The sequence below is a fragment of the Cladophialophora immunda genome (genome assembly GCF_000835495.1).
Source record: "Cladophialophora immunda strain CBS 83496 unplaced genomic scaffold supercont1.1, whole genome shotgun sequence".
Lineage (NCBI taxonomy): Eukaryota > Fungi > Ascomycota > Eurotiomycetes > Chaetothyriales > Herpotrichiellaceae > Cladophialophora > Cladophialophora immunda.
Window position 1 is genome coordinate 7,724,367 of NW_015622541.1, and position 27,884 is coordinate 7,752,250.

General features: G+C 53.5%; 9 protein-coding genes across 9 annotated transcripts; 3 read left to right on the forward strand and 6 right to left on the reverse strand.

Annotated features, from left to right (window-relative positions):
* The first annotated feature begins 923 nt into the window (after nucleotides 1–923).
* PV07_02256 (uncharacterized protein) lies at nucleotides 924–1,958 on the forward strand. Its single transcript, XM_016388854.1, has one exon. The coding sequence runs from the start codon at nucleotides 1,133–1,135 to the stop codon at nucleotides 1,787–1,789; it is 657 nt and encodes a 218-aa protein (XP_016255782.1). The 5' UTR covers nucleotides 924–1,132; the 3' UTR covers nucleotides 1,790–1,958.
* A 64-nt stretch (nucleotides 1,959–2,022) lies between these two features.
* Nucleotides 2,023–3,921, forward strand: PV07_02257 (uncharacterized protein). The gene has a single exon (XM_016388855.1). It carries the CDS (start codon nucleotides 2,315–2,317, stop codon nucleotides 3,626–3,628), a length of 1,314 nt encoding a protein of 437 aa, XP_016255783.1. The 5' UTR covers nucleotides 2,023–2,314; the 3' UTR covers nucleotides 3,629–3,921.
* A 584-nt stretch (nucleotides 3,922–4,505) lies between these two features.
* PV07_02258 (uncharacterized protein) lies at nucleotides 4,506–8,261 on the reverse strand (the record flags this gene model as incomplete). Its single annotated transcript, XM_016388856.1, has 1 exon — nucleotides 4,506–8,261. The coding sequence occupies one exon, from the start codon at nucleotides 8,259–8,261 to the stop codon at nucleotides 4,506–4,508; it is 3,756 nt and encodes a 1,251-aa protein (XP_016255784.1).
* A 676-nt stretch (nucleotides 8,262–8,937) lies between these two features.
* Nucleotides 8,938–10,093, reverse strand: PV07_02259 (uncharacterized protein; the record flags this gene model as incomplete). Its single annotated transcript, XM_016388857.1, has 4 exons — nucleotides 8,938–8,956; nucleotides 9,014–9,669; nucleotides 9,732–9,814; nucleotides 9,871–10,093. 4 exons carry the CDS (start codon nucleotides 10,091–10,093, stop codon nucleotides 8,938–8,940), a joined length of 981 nt encoding a protein of 326 aa, XP_016255785.1.
* A 570-nt stretch (nucleotides 10,094–10,663) lies between these two features.
* On the reverse strand, nucleotides 10,664–14,873 carry PV07_02260 (uncharacterized protein). Its single transcript, XM_016388858.1, has 4 exons — nucleotides 14,498–14,873; nucleotides 13,961–14,198; nucleotides 11,438–11,734; nucleotides 10,664–11,371 (listed from the first exon to the last, which is right to left on the reverse strand). Exons 1-4 carry the CDS (start codon nucleotides 14,668–14,670, stop codon nucleotides 11,111–11,113), a joined length of 969 nt encoding a protein of 322 aa, XP_016255786.1. The 5' UTR covers nucleotides 14,671–14,873; the 3' UTR covers nucleotides 10,664–11,110.
* A 1,006-nt stretch (nucleotides 14,874–15,879) lies between these two features.
* PV07_02261 (uncharacterized protein) lies at nucleotides 15,880–16,875 on the forward strand. The gene has a single exon (XM_016388859.1). It carries the CDS (start codon nucleotides 15,949–15,951, stop codon nucleotides 16,738–16,740), a length of 792 nt encoding a protein of 263 aa, XP_016255787.1. The 5' UTR covers nucleotides 15,880–15,948; the 3' UTR covers nucleotides 16,741–16,875.
* Nucleotides 16,876–16,989: 114 nt separating this feature from the next.
* On the reverse strand, nucleotides 16,990–18,862 carry PV07_02262 (uncharacterized protein). The gene is made up of 4 exons (XM_016388860.1): nucleotides 18,353–18,862; nucleotides 17,883–18,287; nucleotides 17,751–17,823; nucleotides 16,990–17,679 (listed from the first exon to the last, which is right to left on the reverse strand). Exons 1-4 carry the CDS (start codon nucleotides 18,484–18,486, stop codon nucleotides 17,233–17,235), a joined length of 1,059 nt encoding a protein of 352 aa, XP_016255788.1. The 5' UTR covers nucleotides 18,487–18,862; the 3' UTR covers nucleotides 16,990–17,232.
* Nucleotides 18,863–19,158: 296 nt separating this feature from the next.
* Nucleotides 19,159–22,045, reverse strand: PV07_02263 (uncharacterized protein). Its single transcript, XM_016388861.1, has 8 exons — nucleotides 21,303–22,045; nucleotides 21,066–21,227; nucleotides 20,890–21,000; nucleotides 20,700–20,838; nucleotides 20,392–20,617; nucleotides 20,023–20,307; nucleotides 19,729–19,971; nucleotides 19,159–19,670 (listed from the first exon to the last, which is right to left on the reverse strand). The coding sequence occupies exons 1-8, from the start codon at nucleotides 21,823–21,825 to the stop codon at nucleotides 19,503–19,505; spliced, it is 1,857 nt and encodes a 618-aa protein (XP_016255789.1). The 5' UTR covers nucleotides 21,826–22,045; the 3' UTR covers nucleotides 19,159–19,502.
* Nucleotides 22,046–22,837: 792 nt separating this feature from the next.
* Nucleotides 22,838–27,127, reverse strand: PV07_02264 (uncharacterized protein). The gene is made up of 3 exons (XM_016388862.1): nucleotides 26,863–27,127; nucleotides 26,377–26,783; nucleotides 22,838–26,327 (listed from the first exon to the last, which is right to left on the reverse strand). The coding sequence occupies exons 1-3, from the start codon at nucleotides 26,868–26,870 to the stop codon at nucleotides 23,077–23,079; spliced, it is 3,666 nt and encodes a 1,221-aa protein (XP_016255790.1). The 5' UTR covers nucleotides 26,871–27,127; the 3' UTR covers nucleotides 22,838–23,076.
* Nucleotides 27,128–27,884: the final 757 nt, after the last annotated feature.

The window sequence follows — 27,884 nt, forward strand, 5'->3', positions numbered from 1 at the left end:
CATTTCGACGTCGACCACTATGAGACGGGCCAGCAGGTCATGAATGGATCGACGTCGTGCACCTGGATTGACCACAACCCGGACGGCGTCGGGATTGCCGGGTTGACTTTCGAGCTGGTCCCCAATGCTGAGGTGCCTCAGGGGGTCAACGGCAGCGTGCCCTTCATCTGGCCTTCAAACGACACCCACCCGGCAGATATGGCAAGCAGCACCGAGCGCTTTGACTTCAGCGAGCACCTGGTCAAAAGCCAATTGACCAAGTCGAGCGCGAAGCGACTGTGCGAAAACGAGTACAGCGAGGGCCCCCACTTTGTGAGTCTGAGCGAGAAGTTGTACTGCGACATGGAGACTCGCGTCGTCTATCCTACCTGCGGAGCCGAGGCTGGGGGCGGCGTGTGCTTTGACGTCGACCAGGATAAACTGGTCGAGGCGGAGGAGGGTAGCAAGGAGGAATCCGAGGTTGAGTCCGAGGGCGTGCGTGGATCGTTTACCAAGCGGCGGGTCGAGAAGGCGAGGAGGACCAAGGTGCTCAAGAGCTTCAAGCACGTTCATGTGTGGGAGTGAGTTTGCCGACAACTGGAGATGAGGGTGTATGTACGTCCCTACATAGCCCTCTGCTCCTAGATATTCAAGAACGAAAAAGCGTAGGCACCATAGACGGTAATTTACGTGGCCATTGATATTTAGAATCCCCTGCTAGGCTCTTTTCAAGGCAACAGCAATTCTTTCTTTCGTACTCGGATCGAGCAGTGATGAGGTGGCTGACGGAATTGGGCGGTGGCTGCGCACCCCTCGTGCATCTAACCGCATTGGGAGCTATTGACGAGAAACGGGGCTGTGTTGTGCATTGATCCCCTCCCAACCGTATGGAGTACACCCGTTGATTGATTTCTTTGTTGGAGAGAATAGCTATGAAGAGTTGCACTAGGTGCCTGTCAAAGTAAGAGGGACAAGGGAGTGCGTCCTCCGTATATATTCGTGGTCGCCACTCAAAGCATTGAGGCCGGTGCTTTCTTTCTCTATCATCCACCACTCAGCATTAAAAACGTCCCTTTGAACACCCCCGGCTTTCCACTGCAAGAAGTCATCAAGAGGCAGGCCTTACTTGACCACTCGCAACTCAATCGCAACCATGTGCCGAGGCCACCATCATCATTACAACTCACCGGCCCCATACGGTGCCTATGTCCCGCCCGCTCCCTATGGCGGCATGAACACAAACACCCGCAACCAACCTCTTGCTCTCCAGGACCCCAACGGAGCAACCATGTACCTCACCACAACCACGTCCACAACCAACTGGGGCAGCGAGTATTGCTCCGGCTGCGGCCGTCGAGCCCACAGATGCCGCTGTGACCGTCGGGGCTACTATTCCCCCAACGCCTATGCGGTCAGCAATGGCTACGCCGGTCCCTGCAACTCGTCCTACCGCCGCGGCCGCCGGAATCGCGGTCCTGTGAGCCTCTTGGTCTCGGCCGGCGTGGCGCTGTATCGGCATCAAAAAGCGAAGAACGAACAAAAGGAGGAAGAGAGGAGGGCCAGGGGCATCGAGTTTGAAGAGGAGCTGAGAAGGGAGGAAGGCGAGTATCAGAGGGAGAGGATGGAGAAGCACGGGGACCCGAGAAGGCGCCGACAGCAGGATGAAGAGTTCGAAGACGAGCCTGACGACGAGTTTGATGATGAGGTGGCTCTACGGGAGCGGGAACAGCGTGCCAGGGACAGGGAGGCGCAGAGACCGCAGTACAACGGTGAACAGCCACCTTCATATGAGGCTGCCATCAAAGGATGAATGCCCATCTGCAAGCGCGTGAGATGGGAACAGGACGATATGAGAGGATGGTTCATGGCAGCGACTTTTGATCTGATGCTTTTTGTCTTTCTCCAGTGAAGCCGAAGTGACGAGAAAAGTGAAATGCTTGGCACTGCTGCCCACGAAGTAATACAAGACATTACCGGTATTATATCCCTCTCATCACGCTGCACTAGCCCCCAACGGAAGGTGGTGCCAGTACCGTATTACTGCGACAATACAGGCGTCATCGTCTCACTGTGCAGGTCACAGCCGGTGGCGGCATCAGTGACTTCATCATGCGCAATGCCACAGGATGATGGGAGGGGATGGCATGATGTTGCTTTTTCTCTCTCCAGGCAGCATTCAATTCTCTTCCATACAAACCACGCATCCTACAACATCCTAGAATCCGTTGAATCCTTCTCTCCTACCCTCTCATCCCTTCGCCCTGTGCTTCTCCTCATCTGAGATCCTCTCTCTGACCTGTTCTGTGGCTGCCTGCATCGCCAACCATCCCTCAAAATGTCGACCACCCCCAATGGCTACACCGACGAGAAGGATCCTGAGATTGAGGTCCTTCCAGCGCCGGCAACTTCCACGCCCCCAGTGAAACGGACCTCTCTCGCAACCCGTCTGCTCAGACTCGTTGCTACCGTCTTAGGCGCTCTTCTGGTCTTCAAGGCGCTTTGCAGCGTGGTTGGGTCTCAATCCGGGGGCCTTTCGAGACCGTGCCACGGTATGAATCACAAGATCCCCGGTTATATCCCACTACTGTTCGACGACGATGGCCACCATCAGCACCCGTTCCCACCCATCGACAAGTGGAAACCTTTCAACGGCACCACGCATTTCGAATTCGACCCCGCCCAAGCCAGTGGCCTTTCCGTCCGAGGGCCAAAGGTGTTTGGGAAGGTCGTCTTTGAGACCTCCAAGTTGTCCAACAAGGTCGTGATCGATCTGGACATCAAGACCAACAAGAAGGACAAGGACGGCGAGGTCACGATCGGGGAAGACAATGGCCACCTCACCATCAACACTCCGTCGACCGGCAAGCTCAAGACCCACACCGCCGCCACAATCCAGATCCCATCCAACATCATTGGAGAATTCGCACTTCCCAGGTTCGAAGTCGATGTTCCCCGCCACATGGTCGACTTCAGTCAGCTGCCCGAGTCCCTTGAAATCGGCACCTTCACGGTCCGGGTGGGCAGGGGATTCGTCAAGCCTGGCCCCGTGCACACCAACACGACCCAAATCTCGATTGGCTATGGCGCTCTCCGCGGTGCCCTGACCCACGCCCGCGACGAGACCAACGTCGACATAGGCCGGGGCAACGTGACACTCAACATCCCCTCCATCTCTACGGGCGACCAGGGCTCGACCCACATTCACCTCGGCCACGGCCACCTGAACGGCAGCCTGGCGATCTACAACTCGACCAACATCGACATCGGCAGCGGCGGCATCTACGTCAATGTCGCCTTCAAGTCGGCCGCCCCACGAGCCACGCTCTCGACGCGCATCGCCTCAGGCAGTTCGCGCGTCTTTGTCGACTCCATCGCCGCGGAGCGTCTCTTCGAGTCGTCCCACACGTCCGTCGCGGGCGACCAGCTGATCACCTACCCCGCGAATTTCCAAGGCACGGTCGACGCGCGAGGCATCGTTGGGGACATCAAGCTCGAGGGGAAGGACCTGGCTGTCGAGAAAGTCATCGGCGGCATGGTGGGCCGACAGGGAGATAGCGACCGGAACTCGATCAGCGTCAAGACCGTCCGGGGCAAGCTGGACATTCTTGTCGGGGACGAGCCGACGGCGCAGCAGAGCCACAGCTGCTAGGCATCTGCCTTGCTTGGGTAGGTAGGCACGGTCTCGGAGAGCTGCTGCCTGGAAGACGCCGCCGGTAAGGGGGCATGTTGAATGTGTATGTATACGTGATCTGGGCCTGCGATATCAAAATGGGCGACATTTGGCTGTAAAAAGGAGAACAACAAAGGCAAACAAAAACGGGGAAAATGGTAGGATAATACCTTCATTCGTCTTATAAGTGGGATAGGGCTTCCACCCAAAAAGTTCATGCAGCCTCTGTAATCAGACAAGGCCAAGGAACAACATGTCGATATTCTTCCACGTCTGCTTGTTTTCATCTCCTCCGCGCTCTTGATCTTGTAGTTTTCCCCACTCTCCCTATCCTTCCGACCTTACTCCCATATCGTCACATACACACCCTATCTGAATCACTCACCCATGGTTACCCAGGCAGGTGGTATATACGAGTGCGAGATGTCTCCGACGTATGAGGCCTCCTACTCATTCCTAGAGACCAAAGCACAGAGAAGGGTGTGATATACGTGCATGAGGCAATCCCGGCCGCGAGTCGCGAAGAAGAAAAGGCAAGGATGAGACAGTGAAAGGTATTCGAATGGACTTGTGTGCCCCAAGAAACTCATCACCCGGAAAACTGTACGATTTTAAGAGACGTCAGTGCTGTGGATATAAATATGAATACAACCATGCAGTGCTCCCAAGCCCAACAAGGTGACCAAAGCCGTAGTCCGTGGTCCGTGGTCGCACCCGAACCTTTTACATGTTACATGCCATCGATGTGATGTGATGAGACAATGGCCTCCTCTTTTCCTACCCACAGAAACTAAATTTCCCGTTGAAGCAATCATCTGATATAGAAGCTTTCACTGCGTCTCAGGCGCAGTGCCATTCAACTTTTCCCGAACCCAACTGTCCGTCCCAGGCCGGAGATCATGCTGCCGCCCGTCCTCAGCGCGCCACCCGCGGCGTTCTTGCCAGTTTCACCGGCCCTGCTCGCTGCATCTGTGGCTGACGAGGTGACGCCCTTCGCAGCACCTGCGCCAGGGACAGAAGGTGTGGCTACAGGGCTTGAAGTCTCTTTAACTCCCCTATTCTTCTTCTCTGTGTCCTTCGTGGCGTTCTCACCCTGTTTGTATCCCGCCGCGCCGGTGGCCGCATTCCCAGCCCTCTTGGCTGCGGCCGCTGCGTCCTGGGAGAGACTTGCCAGCCTCTCGCCGATGGCCGCGGGAGTCGGCGCTGCGGGAACTTGGACCTGTTGACTCGAGCTCCTCCGGGGTCCCAGTTTCGGCGGCGGCGATCTCACGCCACCACTGCTGACCTGCCGTATGAGACTCGGTGTTGGGACTGACGTGGACGGCGTGGGGACTCCTGAAAGTGGAGGGCCGAGTTTTGTCGGAGACTTGACGCCCCCAGATGGAGCGTGATCGAGCTTGGTCGGTGGGGATTTCATGCCAGAGGGAGTCCTGTCCAGCTTTGGCGGGGGCGACTTGATACCAGAGGGGATCCTGTCGAGTTTTGGCGCCGGCGGCGACTTGACTCCTGATGGGATCCGGGCGAGCTTGGGCGGTGGCGACTTGACACCTGCCGGTGCCTTCTCCAGTTTCGGTGCTTCTTGCGCTGCTTTGGTCGCGGCGCCTGTCTTTGACTCGGACGATCTCTTCTCAAGTTTTGGTGGCGGTGGTCTCTTCCCGCTCTTCCCTGCGCGTCCAAATCCCATGCTAGGCATGCTAGGCAGATAGGCCGCTGCTCTAGAGGTATAGCTCTGCCCGGTTTTGACTGCGCTCTGAGCAGTATCTGCTGCACTTTTACCGGGGTCCTGGGATAGACCCGGTGCTGCCTTGCCCGCTTCACCAACTTTGTCGGCGGTGGTATCCAAACCTTTTCGTACAGTTTCAGTCGCGTTCTGCACGGTTGTCCCCGCTGCTTCAGCTGCCTCACCCGCTTTATCTTTGAGTGGAGCCGGTGTGCGATCTTTTGCTTGATGAATAATTGGGGTCTGGCGGGTGACACGCCTGGTGGACTTGACTGCGGGATTGTCCTTGGGGTTCAACGCGTTCTCGACCGTCGGTGTGACCACGTCGGACACTGTGCTCGCTGTGCCCTTGGCAGCGGCGGTGGTAGTCTCTGCCGCCTTATTTGCAGATTCCGTCGCCTTCTCTGTCGCTGCTTTTGGTGGTGCCTGGGATTTCCCTTTGATGCCGCTTGAGAGGGAAGGCATGCTCGGCAGAGAAGAGAGATATTGCGAGGCTTGTTGGACATAGCTTTGTGTTTGGCTTGTTGCTCCCTCTGCACTCTTGGGTGCCTGGCCTGTGAGTTTGCTGGCGTCTGTGGCGTCCGGTTTCTGAACTGCGTTGGGATTGGAACGGTTGATGTGTGGCATACTCGGCAGGTGTTTGTAAATGTAGGTTGCATAGCTCTCTGTTGAAGCTTGGGCGTCCTTGACTGTTTGACTGGCGACATTGCCAGCCTGGGTAGGGTCCTGTCCGGCCTTCTGTAGATTGCTCGCCAACTTTTGCGCATCTTGCGCACTTGGGACACTCGGCACGTAGAAATACTCGATCGCCCTACTCACCAGGCTCTTCTTCGTCTGCTCCTGGATCTTCTTTTCCAACTCTTCGGCCTCTTCTTCGCCTTCAGCGGCTTCGTCTACCTTGCCGCCATGGGACTCCCTCCTCATCAGCCATCTTCTCTGCGCAGCAAGAGACTGTTTCTCCTCTTCCTTTTCCATCTCTACTAGCTCTTGCTGTTCTCGTTTGACGGCGTCCATGTCGATATCCTCAAAGCCAATCTTCTTGAGAATGGCGCCGATCAGGTAGCGGTAGCGCTGGTGGCTGCTGACATCCTCCGAGACATCGAAGTTTTCGACCGACCTCAGGCCTTCAACCTTTTGCAGTCCAGCCACTCCATACTGAATGGCTGACGTACGGTACATGAAGCCAAGGATGTAGTCGTTGACCGAGAAGACATTGACGAGTCTGCCCGCGATAACACTGCGGAGGACTCTCCAGTCGCTAGTATCGCTGGGTGTTGGTGAGCCAATCATGACGGCATTCTCAATGATTCCAAACTCCTTTCTCTTCGCCAGACTCATGAGACAGGTGTATATGACGCGAGCTCCAAGCGAATATCCGATGAGGGTGACTGGACGCTCGCCTTGTGCGCGATTGACCAGGGCATCCGCCAGGACCTCACCCGCCTTGTCGGCACGACTTTTCGCAACGCTGAAGGGGTTATCAATGACCCTTGCGACCTTCATGAGGGCCATCGGCCACATCGCCGCGGCAAGTTCTGCGAAGATGGTCCGTGATATGATTTCTTTCTGTGCATATCCCCAGGCCGCCGATTGGACCATGCCGTTCATTGCATTGCCCAAGTTCAGCAATGCTTCCAGTTCGTACTTCAACGCAAAAACCTCGGCGCCTGTACCCAAGGACCGCCATGGTTTCACCACCTCCTCTTTCTCGGTCAACCAACCTGAGATGCCAAGGGTGACGCGGAGTTTGTGGTCATGTTCACTTGCGTCTTGTGCACCTTGAGCTTCATCTTCGCTGGTCTTCTTGTCACTGCTGCCATGAACAGGCAGGAACTGAAAGTCCTCGACTTCACGTGCATACGAGTCCATCATCTGGCCCGTCATTCGTCCGCCATATGCACCAAACAGTCCACCGACGAGGACAGCACTTCCTGCTACGGAGCCCAGGTATGCAGCTGCGGATGTAGCACCAAGCCCGAGTCCACCCATGACAGAGCCGACACCTGCTGCGACGAGAGGAGCTGCCATACCGCCCGTGACACCGAGAATTGCAGCACCAGCCGCAGTTGCGTAGCGAACTCTCCATTTTCGAGTCTCCTCATTCTCCTTGATCTTCTTCATCTTCTCCTCGTCGGCTGTCAGCTCTTTGGCCGCTTCGAGTAGGCCTTTGGCCGTCGCGTACTCGTCTTGCTCGAAGGCCTTCAGGGGCAGTTTCAGTGATGATGTCAAGTTGAGCAGCAGAATGCGAGAATACGCATTGTAGTGCTCCAAGGACAGGAGCAGCAAGAGCAAAGAATGGAGGACCAGCGTTCGCCTGTCCATGGGCAGCTTCGTCAATGGAGTTTTCGTGGGAGGGAACAGGTCTTTGAATTTCAGGTTGACCACTCTGGACCCAGCCTCCATGACTCTGGCAGTGGTGACTGGTGCCTGAGGCCTTGATAATGTGGCATTGGCGCCCTTCCGAACTTGTTCTTGAGCGGTGCGTTCACTGTTGACGACTTGGCCAACCCGCAGGATGACCTGCTCGCGCCACTCGTCAAAGGCCTTGAGAGAATTCTTCTTGAGGTTCTTCATCTTCAGCGTTGCCAGATCCTTGTCGATCTCAGCCTTCATTTTCCGTTCGCGGTCGTACGCAGAGACGTCGACGTTTGCTGGATCCACTGCCATCATCTTCTCCTCCTCGGTCATACCTTCTCGGAGGAGCGTTTTGTCCAGGCCTGCTGTTGAACTGAAGTTATCAAGAATCACTTTGCGCATTGACTCGGTGATGTTTGCAATGAGCAGTGTTAGATCTGCTCGTTGGCCTGTATTTAGGACGCTCGTAAGGTCTGTCTCATCTTCACTACTCGTCTGGGCCTTGGTGGCTGGCTCGGCAACAGTTTGTTCGGACATGGTGTCCACTGATGCTCAAATCACTTTGCTCCACACGGTGCAAACACAAGATTGTATTCTACCGCCTAGGTAAAGTCCAATCTATCCACGCTCGACGGATAGGAACAGGAGGTTGAGCGGCAGAGATCAGCGAAACCGCATGAAGATCTGACGAGCGGAAAGCCGTTGGACTGTTATGAAGCACAATAGACAATAAGACTTGGGAGGAGTTGAAAGTGTGGCGGTGCAGGTTGTCCTGATGTCGATGATCAAAGCTGGCGACGGCTGAAGGGGGGAAATGACGTATGGGAAACTGGTCGGGCATATCACGATGCTTGTTCTTCCATCTCTTTGCCCCCTGTTCCCTGCCACACACAAACACGCACGCAGATGAACGATCGATCGCTGGGATTGGCGCTGCTCGCGGATCGTGGGAGAAAGAGGACCTGGGAATCGCAGCCAAAGAAAGACGTTCAAACTAAACACGACGTGTTCTTACTTTTTGTGTAACATTGCGTTCCGTCGTTATCGAATCTTGTCCTTGCGTGGGCTCGTTTTCTTAGGGGGTTTCCGCCCCCAGAAAGTCTAGAATCGTACAAAGTGACCTATAGTATGCGATTGCCGGCCGATCCACATCACTCCGGTCGCCTTGCTTTTTATAAAAATGCAGCGTGAATGCCTGCTGGGCAGTGGCAGCCTAAAGAATGGTCCCAAAGCTGTTGACTTGGTTAGCAATACACTCCAAAACATTTCAACCAGTGTGCAAGACGTACCCAAATGTCTGCTTGATGCTGCGAACGTAGTAGCCTTCCCAATTTCTCTGCACCACTTCCTCTTGTCCAACCGGTACCCCGGTCCACGTAACGCGCATGTTAGTCACTCGGTCGACATCGTTCTGGTCGAAGAAGATCTCCTGGGTGCTCATGTGTCCTTCGGGCCACTGCGCTAATCTCCATTTCTGAATAATCTTCTTTGGGGGCTGGAGTTCGACAAACTCCCCAGTTACATTGCCATCGAAAATAGAGAACTTCCCGCCGACTTTGGCGCCCTCGAATAGTCGAGGAGGGGCGCGTGTGAACGCTGCAAGGCGCTGGGGATCGGTAAAGGTCTGGTACATTTCTTCTGCCGTTGTGCGAAACTCATCCGTCGCAACGACTGTAGTCGTGTTGATGGACGATTTTCCGCTTGTGGAGGTTGTGGTAGGGGCAGGAGACAAAGGTTTGCGTTCTTTTTCAGGATGCCACGTGGGAGTTGCGAACCCACTCGACGGGTTGGAGCCAGGCGCGTGTTGAAGGTCTTTGCCATGCTCCTCGATCAAGGCGGGCCCGAATTTAGAAAACACTTGTCGAAGCTGAGGGACCAACTTCGATCGGACAAGATCTTTAACGGGCTGTTTCTCTTTCTTCTCGGAATAGATGTCAATCTCAAACTGCCAAAGTTGTCAGTCATAGTCCGAGCAAGTTTCGCACGCTTCGTCAATGTGGTACATACCACGTAGTCATCAGGCTCCGTGTCATATGCGCATTCCGGGACTCTGATACTCCCGCCAACGTCGGTGCCATCTTGGGTCTTGCCTGTTATAACGAATGAGCCACCTCTTTCACCATCCTCTTTAGGTGTAGGCTTGTACCTTCATATTCTAGTTGTAAAGCAACATCAAAGATTGTGATGACTTTGCCCTTTCGCTGGCTCACCTCCACGTCGCCGTCCATCGAGGTCAGTTTTGTGATCTTTGCCGACACTCCATCCTCTTCCGCCGAGACCTTCTTGACTTCTGTGTCTAAATACTCCCTGGCCCAGGGACCAGCGTCTTTGTTGACCCAATGCCAGTTGTTCGGGTTGTGGAGGACCATGGTGGGGAGGGATTGACAGGATATCAAGACGTCAGATGGGGGTTCCTGTTGTAGTTGCGGCACAAATCAGTCCCAAGTTCCGCAGAAACAAAACCGTGCACTGTTACTTGTAGGGGGAATGTTCAGATTGTAGGCTCAAGGCCATGGAAAGCTGATCCGCATGTAAAGAGTACAAGTCTTCTCAGACTGGTGCCAGCTGGATTCTCATCATAAGAAGCAAGAGGGGAGCAGGAGCATGTTCACTCTCTACATACCTTTGGACAGCAGTTTAACGAGGCATCAGTGCTTGTGTGAAAGATCGCGTGTCAGGAACAAGGAAAAGATTATCGACTGCTTCGCAACGGAATTGGAGAGAATTGGAGAGAAAAGGTGCCTGACTCGCTGGCAGCGGCTTCGGCATCGAAAAAGGAAAAGAAACGAAACGAAATCGAATGCGTGCCAAGCTTCTGTGAGAAACTCTCCTCGACACTTCCGTAGGCAGCCTTGCCAGCCTTGCCAGCCTTGCCAACCTTTTGAGCAATCACAATCGATCTTCATTTCGCATACTCACGATAATGAGAATTGGCGGGTCTACCTAATACCGAGTAGTTACCACGACCACGCTATGATGAAACCCCTTCGTTTCTGAGGGCTGTAAACCCCAACAGCCATTTGCTGCCCTCGTAACCCAAGAGCGCCCAGTGGCCTTCACTGAAATAATCAATACTCCGGTACAGTGTGGCAGTCGGTATGTCCCGTGTCACCATGACAAGCTTTTTCAAAGATCTCAGCTTTGCACTCGCATTCGCAGTCGACAATGTCCCACCATGATAAACTCTTTGCAACACCCCAGCTTTGCACTTGCATTTTCGATCACCAATGTCCCCTGTCACCATGATAAACTCTTTGAAGCACCTCAGCTTTGCACTCGCATTTCCGGTCACCAATGTCCTCTGTCACCATAATGAGCTCCTTCAGAGTCCTCAGCTGCGCACTCGCACTCTCCTAGTCGGCGTCAACTCGTTCTTGCATCCGTTCCTATCGGGCATTCTCGATGTATTCCGCACTTGGTTTCTCATATTTCGCACAGAAGTATTTCGTACTGTTCCTCGACAGCCAGATGCTGAATTTGCTGAGTTCGGTCTTCAAGCGAGCAACGGCTTCCAAGTCCATGTTCGTCTGGGCAATCATTTCCGGCAGGTTGACGATCATGCGTGTGAGATGTTCGGCACCGTAGCAATCGCCGGGACCTTTGCCCTCCCATTCCTTGTAACGACCGGACTCCCAGAGCTTCCTAACCTGTCCGCAGCGTCGTGATCAGCATGTAGACGGGAAAAGAGACCATAACGCTAAAGAATGACTTACCTCTGCTAGTTGACTTCGCTCAAAGCGATACAGTAAGATCTTACCAACTGCTTTCTCAAAGTACATCTTTAGTCCAGCACAGAACTCCTCCAGAATGTCTGCTTCGGGCGAACACAGGCGGCGATTCATCTTCTCTTCGTTGAAATATTCGTCAATGATGAAGTTCGCTGGAGCTTGACTTGGCAAGGGGACGAGAAGAAGGGATTTCGTGACATTCTCCCAGTCGTCAACGAGGAGATTTTTCAAATGGTCGGGGATGGTGATGCGTATGGATGGACGGGTGTAGAACGCGTCTTCCTGTGAAGGCATGTTCAAGTAAGCAGGTGTTCCTCGTTCAAGGTCAAAATGATGGAAAAGGGACTCGGCAATCTTTGCGAGCTGTAGCATTGGAAAAAGACCACGGAGCGAGGGGGAGCCAGATCCATTTCCATAACCGGCATCCTGGGTATTTCCTAGGGAGTCAGATCCATTTCCATATCCGGGGTCCTGGGTGTTTCCTAGAGGGTTACTTTGAACGCGATCAGCTGCTCCAGATTCGACCACTTCTGCAGCCAGAGCAAGAACATCCAGTCCTGTGATGGCTCGGGTAGCAGGGACCCTGGCACGCAAGGCAACGTCGAGATTGTCGCCACTCAAGTTCGCAAACTCCTGTTGTCTATCGTCGACACTGCCTCGTCGCCCGTAGCTCTCCTCGTCCATAGAGATAGAAAAGTCGCATTCACGGCCAGCCTGTTTGCAGGGATGGCAGACCGGCTTCACTCCATCGCATTTCACGCCGAATTTGACACACTTCTTGCACCTCTCCTCAGATTTATCGGTGGTGACCTTGCCAAAGGACCGACTTGCTCGGGCCGCGTCTTCAAAGGCACGGTCTGTGGCCAAGCTGGCGAGGACGTTAAGAGCATAGTGGTCGTCGTTGGGTCTTCCCTTGACCTTGGTGACGAACGCGTTTATAATCTTCGCTTCGTTCTCTCGCTCCCACTGGTCCCAAAAGGGTGCGTTGTCTGGCACTTCCTTGAGAACCCAGTGGGGGCGGTTCTCAAGTACGCTGTATGGCATTTTGACCAGGAGTTCTTCACGGACCCAGACGAGGCAATGGTCAGGGATGCACTTGAGATGTTCCTTGGTCCACCCGAGGGGGAATCTGTCGCCATCGCGGTTTATCTTCTCGATGAGGCGATAAGGGAACTTGAGGGCATCGAGAGGCGTGTTTGATCCAGGAGGATCAACCTCAAAAGGTGCTCCAGGAGCGATTGTCGCGGGCGCAGCCCCGTGATCCTCGTTATCGCTATCGATATCGGAGGGCAGCTCTTCGAAATGCGGCGGCAACTGGTGTTTTGGTCCGCGGTGTTGTTGCATTGTGTACGACTTCCCTCTCTTTCGCGCGTCTGGTTTGGTGGCAGTACTGCTGCGCAGCGTTTTTGAACTGGTGGAAGATTGCGAGGACGGAGTTGGTGATGAAGCGTGGGTTTGGTTGATTGTCCTCGAAAAGGAGGTGGCCATGGACTGAATCTGGGACTTGACCTTGGCGGTGGAAACCGCCGCTGCGGTCCTAACGCTCCTCCTGAGAGAAGTGACAACATTTACTTCACTTTCTTCGTCCTTGATGCCTGCGAATTTGTCTTCCGGCTTTGCATCAGAGAGCAGTTCATCACTTTGCACGCCCTCACCGTCAGGATTCGCGGTGATGTGGGAGCGATTAGAACCAGAAGCTTGCTGGGCCTTTGGTTGTGCTTTTGTTGCATCAGATTTCTTTCCAACATTCGCTTTCCCTTTACCACTGACAACTTTCGTATCTTTTGTGCGAGATGTGACAGTCTCAGAGTTTGACAATGTCTTTTTCGACAGCCCAGCTGGCACGTTATGAGGGCTAGGGGTTGCAGCATCGGCCTTCTTTGTGGCGGCAGAACTGCTCAACTTGGACGCGGTCTTCTTCGTCGTCTTTTTGGCAGAGGGAGCGGCCACTGAAAGTTGTTTCGAATTTGCTTCTGCAAGAGCAGTCGTGGCTTTGACCGCAGCTTTGCGGGGCACATAGACAAATTGTCGCAGATCTATCTCGTCATTCCGTCGTTGTTCCACGCTCTGGCTGGGCTTAGAGTCCTCTTTGCCGTCCTCGGTTGTTAGCTTGTCCTCTTTGTCATCCAAGGTTGTCGGCTGGTCGCCGTTGTCATCCACGGTTGTTGGCTTGTCCTCTTTGCCGTCCGGGGTCTTTGGCTTATCCTCTTTATCGTCCGCGGTCTTTGGCTTGTCCTCATTGTCATCCACGGTTGTCGGCTGGTCCATGTTGTTGTCCACATCCGAAAGATGGGCGATGATACTTGTGATCGATTCAGCATCCAAGGGGTTTTCGATATCCAAGTTGGGTTTGGGAAGCTTCTTCACCTTTGAAGCATACTTGCGGGCCTTCTCGCTCGCGGGCAGATCGGCAATCCAGGCTATCATATCAAAAGGGGGGATATCATCATGACGGGAATCACGATCACGAACACGGGTGCGCTTGTGGGACGGGGAATCACCACCAACCTTTTCCAGATCGTTATCTCTTGCGCGTTTGGATCCCCTACCACCGGCAGCAGGGACAGAAGATGTGCGCTCCTCTGACCCTCTGCCAGATCCAATCTCTGAGCCTTGTCCTCGACGGGTCTTGCCAGCCATCTTGGGGTTGGCTTTGAGAATTGCCTGTTGGCGCAGGTGCGCTGCAAGTTCTCGGTTATCCTCTGTTGGCTTTCGGAGACGATCCTGGGGGACCCAGTCGTCCCAGCTGGAAGAGAACCGATTAGCTTTTGATGACTTGGGAGGTTTGGGGGATGGGATGGGAGATGAAAAGAATTTCTTTTCGCGAAGAGATTTATGTGGTGGCAGGAGGTGCCGACACTGGACGTGAATGTGCAAAATTCACGGTCGGACAGGTTCAGCTGCCAACACAAAATCCACAGTCGCTGCGCGAAACGAAAACAATGTCCCGTTGCGTGAAGCAACTCGGCCTCCACGAACACAGAATGGCAAATTCACAGGAAAAGGACGCGAACAAAGGTAACCATGGATGAGACAGAAACTCACGTGTTCTTCCAGCCTTTGTAGTGGACCTTGTAGTGGAAGGGTGATTTCGTCTCTTTGGGATCTGTTCTTTTCACGTCTGTGATTTTGGCATCATACAACATCTCTCCATGGAAACAGAGGGCTTTCTCATCCTTCTGGAACAGTGGTTTGCTGTCACTCGACTGTGGAGCCATGAGAACGATGGAGTTAGACAGAGGCGTTAATCCCGGATTTCACAGGACAAAGGGGGAGATTTCGAGGCGGGTTGATGAGAAGTGGAAGAAACTCCCGACAGCAGTCCTCACACTGAAGAAGACTCGATCCACACGATCAGGAAATTCGAGGAGACAAAGAAAGAAGAAAAACACAGGGAAGAAGAAGGGAGCAGACAATGGTGAAGATGTTGTCAAGGCATCGAAGGGAGAGGCAGCGACTTGCCATACAGACCGAGCGACAGAGCCAAGGCGAAGCCGGCGCTCATTGGCTGGCGAGAACGCGTCGTTCATCCGAAGTTTTTCCGATCCGAGATGTTGGTGAGCGTCGGTCGGGCCTTGGAGACCCAGCAACATCCTGTTCCCAGGAGAGAATTGACCAGAGATCTCGTTGACCTTTGTTTGGGAAGCCCAGAAAAAGTGAGAAAGGAAGTCCACGGACCGCTGTTGGTTATCCTGGTCGTGCGCTCGTGCAGTGTCCAAAGGGTATTTCACATCGACACACGCGTTTGCTGCCAAAGACCACCAGGCAGGCTTTCCCCGACTATTCTACAGACAGCGACACGATTCGGCTACTCTTATGGCTTACACGGATCTTCACATTGCTTCATGAACAAGACACGACCGTCGCAGCTCCAACAGACAAAGACATTTGGAACTAGTGGGGCAGCGACACCAGCAATCTGCTCGCCCTTTTCTGTGACGGATTGCTCAGGGCACAAACAGCCTTGAGACACGAGAAGGAGTCATTTTTGCGCTGCTGGTACGTGTATTGCAAAGTCTATTGGAGAAGCAGAGTTAGGAGCTGTCGTTGCGACCACAAGGCTACCGTTTCAGGGGATATATTGCGGGGCAACAACGAAAGGAATATCTGAGGAGCGGGTCTGCGTTCTCGGCGGCGAAAGAATACAAGGAAAATACCGTAAACTTCACATTACTTGAGGTAAAAAGGGAGAGCGCGGACGGCCAGGGTGGCAGCATAAAGCTGCAGGCTCAGGAAACTACGGCAGCTGTCGCCAAATACTTGGATAGGTCCAGGGAAGTCGATTGCAGGGAGAACTTCATTCCAGTTGGTTACACCCCAAGCGAGAGCGCGAGTGGAAGGGTGCTACTCTAGGTCAGTGGTACCGCGCTCCGAGGCTGCAAGTCCAAAGAATCTACTTCCTCGTTTGCGGCGCGAGGCTGTGACGACGAGAAGGCATTCAGCCAAAAGAATCAGCGGCTTCAGGATAAGAAACCGCCATCATCATAACGAACGCCATGCCACCCCACACACCCTCCGAGTCAGAAATCCTCACATCGTACCTCCTCCACCCGTCACCGCTCCCGACAATCCTGCCGTACAAATCCTTCCTGGCACTTGTCCCTCCCAGCGCGTCGTCCTCTGCACGACAGCACCCGACCGAGCTGAAGCGACTGTACCGAGACCTGCAGTTTCAGAGGGACATTGTCATTGACGACGTGAGACGACGGATCGAAGACGAGCGTCGTCGCAGCGTCGAACTCACAGCGCGGCTGGGGAGGCAGATTCGCCGGGAGGAGGAGGGATTGAGGAGGGGCAGGAAGCGGAAAAGGAAGGAGGGTAGCGCTCGCGGCGACGACGGTGACGACGGCGACGACGATGAGAAGTCAGATAGTGACGTCGATAAGGAGGAACAGGAGACACAATTCGACACGGCGCTCCACGACGGACGAGCGCTCGGCAACACGCTGCCCACCGCGACCGCAAAGCACAACCATACAACCACCACACTCCTCGCTGCAATGGCCACCGCCGGTGAGGACCTCACCGCCGAGATCGCAGACCTGGAGGCCCAGATCGACGCGCTGCGCACGCAGGCCAAGGACACCATTGGGAACCTGAGTGACTTGCGATACGGACGGTTTGCCATGTCGAGCGGGCGGATGAGCGGAGACCGGAAGAGCAGCGGCACAACCACCACGCACACCGACACTGCCAAAACCAGGGACGAGCTGCTGGACGAGTTCAAAGACGATATGGTAGCTGCAATCAAGGGGTTGAAAGATAACCTGGTGAAGGCAATGTCGTAAGGGCAGACACGCGAAGATTCGGGAGAGGTCAAAGGAGATCGGAAAAGAATCATGTTCGTGAGGTCCATAACTACGCTGTTTCATGAAGTAGAGTGACTGGGCAAGCACCAGCTCAGGACCACGTCTTGGTTTCCATCCAAATGTCATTTTAACTGCCATAGGATCTCGAGATCTGTCAAATATCTGTCTCCCGTGTGCGCCCGAGGAGGGCCCTGCATCGATAGGTCGAATGATAGGAAGAAAGCAAAAGGGGGCAGAGGGCAAACAAATGCATCATGACATTTTGCATATGGATGCCGGTTTCCTGATTTTCGTAGGTCATGCATAACATGGTAGGTAAATACATATACCATAAGACCAAATCCATTCCATGATTGTCAGTTGATTCCCGCTCAACAACTCCCGTTATGTCGTTGATAGCTCCGTGCCGTCTCCTCCTGAGGGACCGTCTCGTCCTCCCCCGTGATCTGCTTCGCTACCGACTCCCCTAATCTACTTGTGCGCCGCAATGACTTTCTCCATCTCTTCTTTGCTGCCCATGAAAATTCCGCTTCGGTCGTGGATACCTTCCGGCTTGACCTCCAACATCCTCTCCATCTTGCTGTTCACTGCCATGCCACCCGCATTCTCCATAACCAGCGCCATCGGCGCACACTCGTACAGAATCCTGAGTTTTCCTTTGGGTGATTTCTTATCCGCCGGGTACGCGAAGATGCCTCCGTACAGTAGTGTGCGATAAGCGTCAGCAACCATGGATCCAATATAGCGGGCGCTGTATGGTTTGCCGCCCTTTTCAGTAGGGTATTTGAGCGACTCAAAGTAAGCCTTTGTTTTGTCGGTCCAGTAGAGGGAGTTTCCTTCGTTCACAGAGTAGATGGCACGCTTCTTAGGGATGCGCATATTGGGGTGTGTGAGAATGAATTCTCCTAGGGCATTGTCCTGAAGGCCGTCTACATTAGTACGGAAAATACTTGTGGTGTATACAGGGGAAAGAACAGGTGACTCCTTACCAGAGTGAATCCATTGACCGAGCCGCCTTTCATGGTGATGACGAGTTGCGCAGAGGCGCCATACATGGTGAACCTAATTTTGTCAGTACTCTTCTACGTTTCCATAAGATGAAATCCCAGTTTTGGACTTACCCAGCAGCAAGCAGTTCCGTACCCGGCATCAGGAGATCTTCCGGAGAAGGTTTCTTGCCCACGACACTGTCTGGCAACTTCATAATCCCAAAAATGGTTCCTACACTGACACCAGCATCCAGATTGCTCGACCCGTCAATGGGGTCGCAGGCCACAACATATCTGGCATCGTGGCTTTCGTCAAAGTATATCACCTCCTCCTCTTCTTCCGAGACGAGAGCTCTGACCTTTCCGGAACCCCGCATTGCGGCCACGAAGAGGTCATTGCCAATCACGTCGAGTTTTTTCTGATCATCGCCCGTCGTGTTCGAAGAACCAGCTAGACCGGTGAGATTGATCAAGGTGGCACGACGGATATAGTAGGAAATGGATTTGAAGGAGAATTGAAGGGCATGGCAGAGCAGTCTGCAAGCATACACAATGTCAGCCGCGTGATGCTATTTGCGAGAGAAATGGATGGGCAAACGGACGTAAAGTCACCGGTGGCTTCCTTGTGTTTCGACTGTTCTTCTGTCAGGAATCTAGTGAGAGTGATGATGTCTGTGTTGATTTTCTCCGTGCCAGTACCGGTAGACTGGCCATTGGTATCTCCGTTGGTTGCCATATTTGCAGCTCCTGCTCCTACAGTGACTCGAGATAGGAAAAAGAACGGTCGAATCTGAGAAATCGGAGTGGGTGATGTAGGGCACGCGATGGGTATATTGGCCCTCGGTAGAATGGAAGACGGACGTCAGAGGAACAGAAGCGACGAAAACTGGGGATGCAGAAGCCTGGGCTAGCAATGAGAAATGGCTCAGGTGGAACAGATATCAAGGAAGAACAGAAGCCAGATATCTCAGGGAAAGCCAGTGGTTTTAAGGAGAAGTAGCTGCTCTCAATTCCGACAGCCCCATATCGGGTGGTGGCAGCAGGGCGAGGCATTGTCAACATCATTGTTTGGCCCTGGTGGCCCGTCTGCGGGAGATGATGGCAGTGGATGCTTCTCCGCATCAGACAGTCGATCCGAGTCGAGTCGCTCTACAAATGGGAGACATGGAAAAGGCAGTGAGGGACATGTTGAGTGGATGGAGGGATGGAGGGGCAAAACTGCGCTGCGCATTGACGACTGACGGCAGCCGAGGAATCAACGTCCCGACTTCTTCCGGTGGGCCTCGCTCTGCACGTGATATCACATGGGCGACGAGGCTGAGGCTTCTGGTTACACTGAATGCACTTTAGCAGAGCAAAAATACTTTTTCCACGATGCACACCAGTACACGGGATGCTGCAAGTCTCCCCGGTCTCCAATTGTGGACATATTATTCGAGAGAGGCTGGTAGGCCATTGCAATCGCCAAATTCCGCTGGCTGAGCTCGGTAAACATCAGCCCGAGCAACACCCGTCGGGCACTTTCGGAATGGGTCGACAGCAAGGTCCAGAGCCCAGATGATCCCCAATCCCCATCGTTCTTCTACTCGCCCAGCGTTTCTACATACTTCACGTTTGCCCAGGCTTTCTCCGGATAATAGTTCAGCAGCAACAGCAAATCTACCCCCAGTGGCCCCTAGACCGGAACCCAGATATCGTAACACTTACTCAGCCAAACCCTCAGCACACTTGACAAAGCAATGATTTCATATATCACGCTTCATTCACCTTCTCTGCTCGGTGGTAAAATGGTGGCAACGGTTCGAGTTTCTGCCTCAAAACCCACACGCGGAAATGCCAGACAGCATTCTTCATCTGGTAACTCATATGCTTACGAGTGCTGACACTGAACACTTGATCCAGTTCTTCGAGGGTCAGGGCCTAGAAAGAGTGAGTCAGGACCGTATACGAAGCAGAGATATGTTCGATCAACGCGTACCTTGGTTTCGGGAACGAACAGAAGAATCAAGACCCATAGGATGATACACCATGCCCCGTACCATCCAAATGCACCCTGAGGCTTGAAAGCCGTCAAGAGATGAGGCCAAGAGAAGCTGAGAATGAAGTTGAAACACCATGTGGTGGCCGTCGCGAAACTCATACCGACGTCCCGAACATGCACGGGGAATGCTTCTGCCGAGTACGTAAATGGCACAGGGCCTTCGCCGGGCGAGTAAAAGACCTGCGGGACGACTGTCAGAAGATTTATGGATCCAGAAAGGACTTTACTTACCTCGAATAAGTACATGCCCGTCGTAACCATCCCAACTTTGGTCTTGGTGTCATGGAACCAGAAACTGAAGCCAGTCCACAACAGGAAGATGGCCAAGAAAGGGAACGTGAAGAGCAGGAGATTGCGACGCCCCCAGCGATCGATGGTGAACACGGCAGGCAAAGCAAAAACCCAATTCAGGATGCCTGTGCCCATTGAAGCCAACAAAGCCGACGTTATTGAGTACCCGGAACTGACAAATATGGTCGTCGAGTAGTAAGCAATGACGTTAACGCCACAGAATTGCTAGAAAACGCGTCAGTATCAACGTATGCAACATGGATTCGACGATATCTCAGGTGGGTAGAGCAAGAGGGTTGGGTATCATACCTGCCCGAACATTACTATCCATGACGCCAAGGTGGCTCGTCGATTGCGGGGAACAGTGAAGAGCTCAATGAACTGTGTGACCAAATTCTTGCCTTTGTGGGCCTTGCGTTCAAGTTCCACCCCGATGTAGGTGTAGTAGGTATCTCTTGCGGCTTGGAGGTCTGTGAACCTCAGGCGTTGGAAGGATCGGAATGCCTTCTCTGGATGATTATGCTGGATGTACCATCTATGGAACATTCGTTAGCAATTCTCTGTTGAAGGACACACAAGGGGCTCCGGGGCGTCTTGGGAGGTTTCTTCCCACGTACCTGGGACTTTCAGGGCAGAAGTAGACTTGCGCACAGACGATAAGCGGAAGGACAACAGTGCTGCCGAGCATGAGTCTCCAGCCAAGATCTGGAGCGAGTCCACCGAATGCCACGCCCATAATGTTTCCAAGCATAATGCCTAGAAAGCCGTTAGAGGACGAGACCACACGGATCACCCCAAGAGACTTACCGAATGCTGTCCACATTTGCCACATCATAACCAGCGCGCCACGGATTGGGGCTGGGGTGCACTCGGCAGAGTAGACTGGTACCGTAGAAGATTTGGGACCAATTCCAAGGCCTTAGGGGAGTATTAGCATAGCTTCACATGGGAGCGCGACTGCGAAAGCAAGAGAATCGACTTACCGAGAACGAATCGTGCCAAAAACAGATTGACCCAGGAATTAGCAACCCCTTCCCACACCGAGGCAACTGCGGCAATGAAACAAGAGATGAAGATCGTTCCTCGACGAGCAAAGACCTTGTTGCACGGCTCTGTAAGCCAGCAACCGAGAACAGCACAGCACACTGGACTTTTCATCAGCATTCAGCCGGAGAAATCTCCCACATTCTGCGAGAGTTCTGAGCAAGTCGGGTGCTTACAATATGGTGCACCGACGACTAGTCCAGTCAAGTTGTCAACCATGTCTTGGCTGAACCGCTTGGTGGTGACGTTGAGTTGCTTGAGATAGAGTGCCTGTGCACCGTTGTTCACCGTTTCGTCCATACCCTGCACAGCAGCCGCCAGCGAGCACATGATAACCAACCAGTAGAGAGTGAATGGTTGAGACCAGCGGTGGGTGTGCTCTCGCTCGAGGACTTCACGGTCTTCGGGCGATAGCTCGACAATACCATCAACGGCATTGGGTGATTGAGCTACCAACGCACCCTTGCGGAATGCCTCGATATACTCCATGAGATTGTTATCTCTGCAGAAGACCTCGACTTCTTCCAAGAGTTTCTCCTTAGGGATATCGGAAAGCGGATTCTCAAATGCGGCGCTCAATTTGGTCATGTCAACGTCCACGAAGGACTTCTTGCGGGGAGGAGCATTTTCAACATTAGTGGCAGTACGCTCACTGTCACCAGAGCGCCTGTCGTAGAGATTTTTTTCTTTTTCAGCCATGTTATTTGAGCAATGAATTTGACGTGAATGAGAGCCCAGGACTGCGTTAGAGAATCGCTTCAGAGGGGACCAAAAGCAAGCGCCTATTGTGTCTGAGGGGAACAAGCAAATGGGACCAGATATGTCAAGAGAAGTCAAGACATTCTTGTATTTCTTACCACAACCCACCTTCAGGGCGGGCCTGGTCCTGTATCAACGCGCCGCACGCTCGATGGCAGGGCGGGATCATAGAGATCAACAACCGACGTCATGGTGTCCGTCGGGCCACCGACAGGACCATGCGGTTGATGGGGGTATCCAGGTAGAATTGGGGGTGGATGCCGCGCCTGATGAGAGCAGTCCAATAGCATCCCGTGGTTAGCTATTCAGACGGAACATAAACACAGACCGTTCAGTTACCCCTTGACCCTATCGACAGTGGGTTGTAACAGTATCCTTGTGCGATAGACGTCAGAGCGGCAAGTCGATCATCTGTGCTAATTCGGAGGTTTTCAGGGTTGCAACGCGGGTGATGAAAATGATGTGAATGATGTGACGCCGATCGAGATCGAGCTCTCCCTCGAGGCAGGAGGCACAAAAGGCCCTGACGCCGATCCTGGCCGTCTTGGGTCTTGGCTCTCTGCCGAGCCTCGGGCTCCACTCTCCTCTCCACCGGCTCCATTGATACTCCGGGTCACGTGGTGTGCCGACTATCCTGAGCCCTATCCCTCTCCACGGGCCGGAAGCCTTCTCCCATGTACTATGTAGATACGTAACCCTTGGCCGTTTCGCCCACCCTCCGCTCGTAAACTTGATCGTATACCCTATGCCTTGGGTAGACTCACACCAGGCGCAAATCTCGGCACGATAACTATTCTCAATTGGGAAAAGGTTTGCACTGCGAACGAAGCTAAACTCTTTTGCCGGCGGTATTCGTGACTAGCTTTGCCATATCATTATTATGACACTTTCATGTAGTCTAGCATACTCGTAGTATCTACAAACACCTATGAAGGGTTGTACGAGTAGTTGTGTCCTGAGAACATGGAACCCTCGAATTGATATCGTACAGACGACTGCTACTACTATACCCAATACGATCCGAAGGCAAAGAGGGAGTCGCCAGGATAGGAAACGACTAGTCCATCATCGTATTGTGCACAAGTCCGGTCATTCCTTCATTATTCATAGCCATACATACTAGTGAGTCGCTCAGTTGGTATCATCTCAATGCCGTCTTCTGAACCTCCCCCCGGCAAGAATGCTCCCAGGTCATTCCGCGGCCTGTAGGGATTCATCCCAGCCACCGACACTTTCTAAGAACATCTTGACCTGTCCTTTCTTTCCTTGCAGGGCACTCCCCAGGGCTTCGAGCCATTGTTCCTCAATCATTGCCACTTGCTGCTTCAACTCTGCGGTAGCTGTTCTCTCTTGCTCGTCTCGAACTTTCTTGGGGTCCTCTCCTGATACTGGGCCATCCAGTTCGGCGCGAGCTCGCCGGGCTTCAGCAGCTCGACCTGTTGCTGCTATTAACCCAACTTTGACTTCATGGAGCAGACAGTGGAGGTTGCTTTGGGATTCTATGAACTGATACGTCGATTTCTCCGCGTGATCAAGCAATGTGAAAAGGTATTGTTGCGGAAACTGCCGGTATTCGGGGTTCTCGGCATATTCAGCGTCGGGAACCGCAATGGCGCCGAACCGATCCAAGTCATCGGGAATCTTATGGAGCAGATCCAGCAATCCAGGCGCGATGTCCCAAAACGCAGACGACTGCAGCTGGACTTCGTCTCGAACATGGTCTGCAACGAGGTCGACAAAGCGTTGATGACGGACCAGTGCTTCTTCATAAAATGCCTTGTGTCGCTCGGCACTGTCGCGATTGAAGAAATCCTCTGTGTCTCGGATCTTGTCGAAATTACTCACCTGGTGATAAGGTAGAAGCACAATGGCTTTGTATTTGTCATTCCGCGCGGTGAGGAGGTCGAATATTTCCTTATGGACAGTTTCCCGGGTTTCAAACAACCACTTCAACTGGGTGAGATACTCTAAGATTTCGGGCATAGCATCTCCCTCTTGTTGTGGTCGATCGAGGTCCGAAGCCTGCATGTCTGCCTCCAGCTGCTCGGCCAATGCAGTCATGTGGGCACTGAGTTGCCTTGCACGCTCATGGAGCATTTCGTGCATCGGGTTGATCACCACGTCCTGCAACGTATCGAACTCCGCTTGAAGGCAGGTTTTCTCAGACATGTTCTCCTCCATCTTGAGGGCCTGCTCCGCTTCTGCAGCTTCCGCATACGTGATACTGCCCTCGTTGATCTGTGCCGAAATATTGGTCCGAAAGTTCTTCTGCCCCTCAGCAATCTTGCGTTTGTGCTCGGTCCTCAAAGCCTCAACACTCAAGTCATGGCGTGATTTCCTATTCTGTAATTCACTCAAGTCACTGAGTGTTCGGACGAGCTTCCGATACGTGGCCAACTTCGGATGGCTGTTGTTGACGGCAGGGTGGTGTCGAGGGTATGGTGGAGGTAGAGTAATGAACCGTGAGATATCAAGCCCAACTGGAGACAATGGATCTGGTGAGGTGGTCTGTTGCATCTGTTGAGGCTCGAGGTCCTCGTAGATGCCAAATGTCTCTGGGTTGGCTTTTTCAGCAGCATAGCCTTCTGTCGAGCTGTATACTTCGTTGATATTGGTTGGTGTCGCGGACTCGGACAGCACTTCTTGCATCGACAGGGCAGAGAGACCCATATATTTGGACTCCCTCTTCGACCTTTTCATCTTGTTCGATACGCTGTCAGTTTCCGAGCCAGTTTGTGACTGCCACCATCGGCTAGCAGTTCGACCGCGGGAACTGAGTCCATCGTTACTCATACTGGCAATCGGTGAAAGCTCTGGGCGGTACTCCTTTGACCACATCTCGCTAAGTTGAGTCGGATCGATCCGCATCCCGTGCATAGGTGATCGCATTCTGCCGGGTGCCGTAGCTCGTACCTCACCTTGGCCAGTCGTCCTGAGATCACTGAAGAGCCGCTGTTTGCCTTCCTCTGGATTGAAAGTTCCATCAGCAAACGGGGTTGGATAATGCTGCCTCCGGATCTTCGACTCCTCGACCACAAATTCCATAAAAAGCTGCAATCTCTCTAGCTCGGTGTTTGCTTGGCTCTCCCTTACGAGAAATTGTTGATGCCGCCGCGAAGCTTCTTCCATGAACGGATCATATTCAACTTGGGCGAGTTCAGACACCGAAGACGCTGTTGAAGGAAGAACACTGTGCGCAGAAGTGGGGTTCTTCTGACTCAGTGGTGGTGTAGGCAGCGACTTTGGCGGGACCAGCGGTGTTCGGCTACTCCTCAATGACAAGCCGGGAGGAAACGGTGAATCTAGCGGTTGATAATCGAGATCGTTACTTCGAAGTCGGTTCCTGGTCCTGCTGCTGGTCCGTAGACCTCTTCGAGCAGTTTCGGGGCTGGCTCGTTCTGGTGCCAATGAGCTCAAGGTAGGTGATTGTTCGGGACTAATACCGCCCGGGCTCAAGCCGTCGAGCCAGGGGTCAGTATCAATGGTTAAGGCGCTGAGATCGGCCAGTTGAGCCTCGTGAAGACTACGGCGTTGCTTCCGACGTTCCAGCAGACCTTTTGCAGAGGAGACTCGGAGAGCAGCGCTTCTGCTCAAACCAGTAGTCGTCGAGCCCGGTCGATCGAGGTTTGTGGTCTCAATATGTAACGGCATCGGGGTTCTGGAGCTAGATCGATGAGTAGACTCATCCCTCCAATTTGCAGGTGTAGGAGGCATGGGGCTGAGAAGAGGCGCATGCAGTGGTACGCGATGACTTGATCGATTGCTGGGTCCAGCCGCCGGTGGTTGAGTAAGAGCCCGACTTCCACCTGCACTCTGTGACCTTGAGGCCGATGGAGGTGGACCTGGAGGCGGACCAGGTAGAGGCATTCCTGGAATCCAACTTCTCTGTTTGGAAGATGATCTCGACGACGATTCTTCTTGACTCGGAACCGATGGCGGCTGAGAAGAATATCCATCCGCGGACGCAGCTCTTCTTGACGCTGGCGGAGCGGGATGTTGTCCCAGGTTTGCATCCATTGGTGGATAAATAGGCACGTTCTGCTGCGCGGCCACCGTATTTATCGACAGAGATGTTCCTAGAGGATGTCTCGCCACACCCAAGGCAGAACTTGGCCGGGATCCATGTTGCTGCGACGATATACTCAAGCGGCCCTGGTGGTGGTCGAAACCACCGGATCGCCCTGAAGGGCCGAAATATTTTGGTCCATTTGTGTCCGTGATGGTCTGGCCGCTGTCACCTAGAGAATGAGATCCCTGGTTCAGTGGTGACAGCACTCCCACAGTACTATTTGGAGTGTTTAACTGGGATTGATTTCCAGGAGCTGTGAACGTCGAGTCCGCAGGCGATATAGTCGACCCAGCACTGGTGGCCTCACGAACAGTAACACCTGTCGCTGCAGCGGCAGCAGCTGAATACGGTGGCGGTGGATTGGAAAGCCCTTCTGCACACAGAGTCAGACAAGTCTCTTTGCTCTCAGAATACCGATATACCTTCTGCTTGAGGCCCCGGATTCCGACAATCTGATCCAAATGACGTTCTTCGACTCCCTCCCACCCACTCCCTAGGGTCATAAGGCACGTTGTAGTTTCCCGACACTCTTGCAGCCATCGGTATAGCACTTTGAGGACTTGGGACAGGCGAATTGATGTACGTCGGCGAGAAGGGACCGTGCAACAAAGGAGCGGAGACGGGACCTGGAGACGACAGACCACGCGCAGAGACAATGTTGATGTTCAATGGCGGTGGAAGGGGGACATGGCCGAGGCGCACTGAAGAGGCCGTAGACTGGCCATCCCTCGGTGGTGGTGGTGGAGGAGGGAGAGGAATAATGACGGTGGGAGTTCTTGGGGAGTGTTGATATTGAACCTGGGCATGTTCAGCCGCAGTCAATGGTCGGCTTTCGAAACGCTGTTAGCCTGTCCTGCCTAGGAGCTCTAGATTGTGACAAGGAACCACATTCTTCGACGTAAACATACAAGGACATAGTGTGAAGAAACAGTCTTGCCCAACCGCCCAGTTGAGATTGGTGGATTAAGCGCCCACACGGTTCAAGTCACATTCGCGCATCGTGGGCATCGCATCCTGTCTGGCACCGGTAGCCATACTGGTCTTTCGATTCACCAACCCGACAGCAGATGAAGTTCTCCGTCGATAGAAAGCGGAATATCAATAGAGACAGAAACAACGAGCTATCCGCAACCTGATCTTGGGCGAAGGCGATAGATGGGAGGCATGGAGGGCGATTGCGGAAGTGGGGACAGGAGAGTACGAGTGGCAGACGTTGTTGCTATTCTTTGCCCTGAAGCCTGCAAGCCAAGCCTAGAACAATTGGTCGCTTACAAGTCGTTAGCCAACACCATGGGGGAAGAGGGTGTCTGCAGGGCATGTGGCCGGAGAATAACTCGGGCTCTGGGTGGCCTGAGTCGAGAATATTTGGACGCTGACGGGCCCGGTGCGAGCAATGTGCAGGAACCCAAAGCGGATGCGGGATGGCGGGCAAGCCTCGCGTGAGTTGAGTCAGCCAATGAGGCCTGGGGGGGTGAAGAAGAGCAGGCGGGCGGGAGAAAATAGCAGCAGCTAGAACTCATGGGGAACAGGCACACCTATTGTTCAGTACCTCAGGCATAAGCATCTCGCCCAGAAGGCCAGCTGTGCCCGCGAGACGGGGAAGCTGAGGGCCCGGCATTTGCCCCTAGCCTTAACGAGAACGCTCGCGTCGAAAACTCGTTCGCTTGACCTTCCAGTCTGGTCAAGCATCCACTGCGCGTTCAAATTTGGAGCAACCAAAAAAAAAATTGGTTGTTGTCTCATATTCGAATGTCATCTCGCACTCTACGCGAATCACCTCAATGTTTGCTTTAGCTCTTGTGAGATCTCGTTCCTTGCTGGAATACCCCAGCCGGCTTGTCAACGAAGAAGATGCGCATCCCGAGGATGTTACAAGCACGGTAATTGAGGATAGTTGCTAACACCACAGACCGACTGCCTGTTCCACGAC

Coding starts and splice junctions, on each gene's coding strand:
- PV07_02256 (XM_016388854.1), top strand. CDS start 1,133: ATGTGCCGAGGCCACCATCATCATTACAACTCACCGGCCCCATACGGT.
- PV07_02257 (XM_016388855.1), top strand. CDS start 2,315: ATGTCGACCACCCCCAATGGCTACACCGACGAGAAGGATCCTGAGATT.
- PV07_02260 (XM_016388858.1), bottom strand. CDS start 14,670: ATGGCTCCACAGTCGAGTGACAGCAAACCACTGTTCCAGAAGGATGAG. Junction 14,199..14,497: donor TACAAAGGCTGGAAGAACAC/GTGAGTTTCTGT, acceptor GTTCTCTTCCAG/CTGGGACGACTGGGTCCCCC. Junction 11,372..11,437: donor AGCGAAGTCAACTAGCAGAG/GTAAGTCATTCT, acceptor CGCTGCGGACAG/GTTAGGAAGCTCTGGGAGTC.
- PV07_02261 (XM_016388859.1), top strand. CDS start 15,949: ATGCCACCCCACACACCCTCCGAGTCAGAAATCCTCACATCGTACCTC.
- PV07_02262 (XM_016388860.1), bottom strand. CDS start 18,486: ATGGCAACCAACGGAGATACCAATGGCCAGTCTACCGGTACTGGCACG. Junction 17,824..17,882: donor ACGGAACTGCTTGCTGCTGG/GTAAGTCCAAAA, acceptor TGACAAAATTAG/GTTCACCATGTATGGCGCCT. Junction 17,680..17,750: donor CGGTCAATGGATTCACTCTG/GTAAGGAGTCAC, acceptor GACGGCCTTCAG/GACAATGCCCTAGGAGAATT.
- PV07_02263 (XM_016388861.1), bottom strand. CDS start 21,825: ATGGCTGAAAAAGAAAAAAATCTCTACGACAGGCGCTCTGGTGACAGT. Junction 21,001..21,065: donor TTTGGCACGATTCGTTCTCG/GTAAGTCGATTC, acceptor TACTCCCCTAAG/GCCTTGGAATTGGTCCCAAA. Junction 19,671..19,728: donor TGTTCGTTCCCGAAACCAAG/GTACGCGTTGAT, acceptor CACTCTTTCTAG/GCCCTGACCCTCGAAGAACT.
- PV07_02264 (XM_016388862.1), bottom strand. Junction 26,328..26,376: donor TCCGGGGCCTCAAGCAGAAG/GTATATCGGTAT, acceptor CTCTGTGTGCAG/AAGGGCTTTCCAATCCACCG.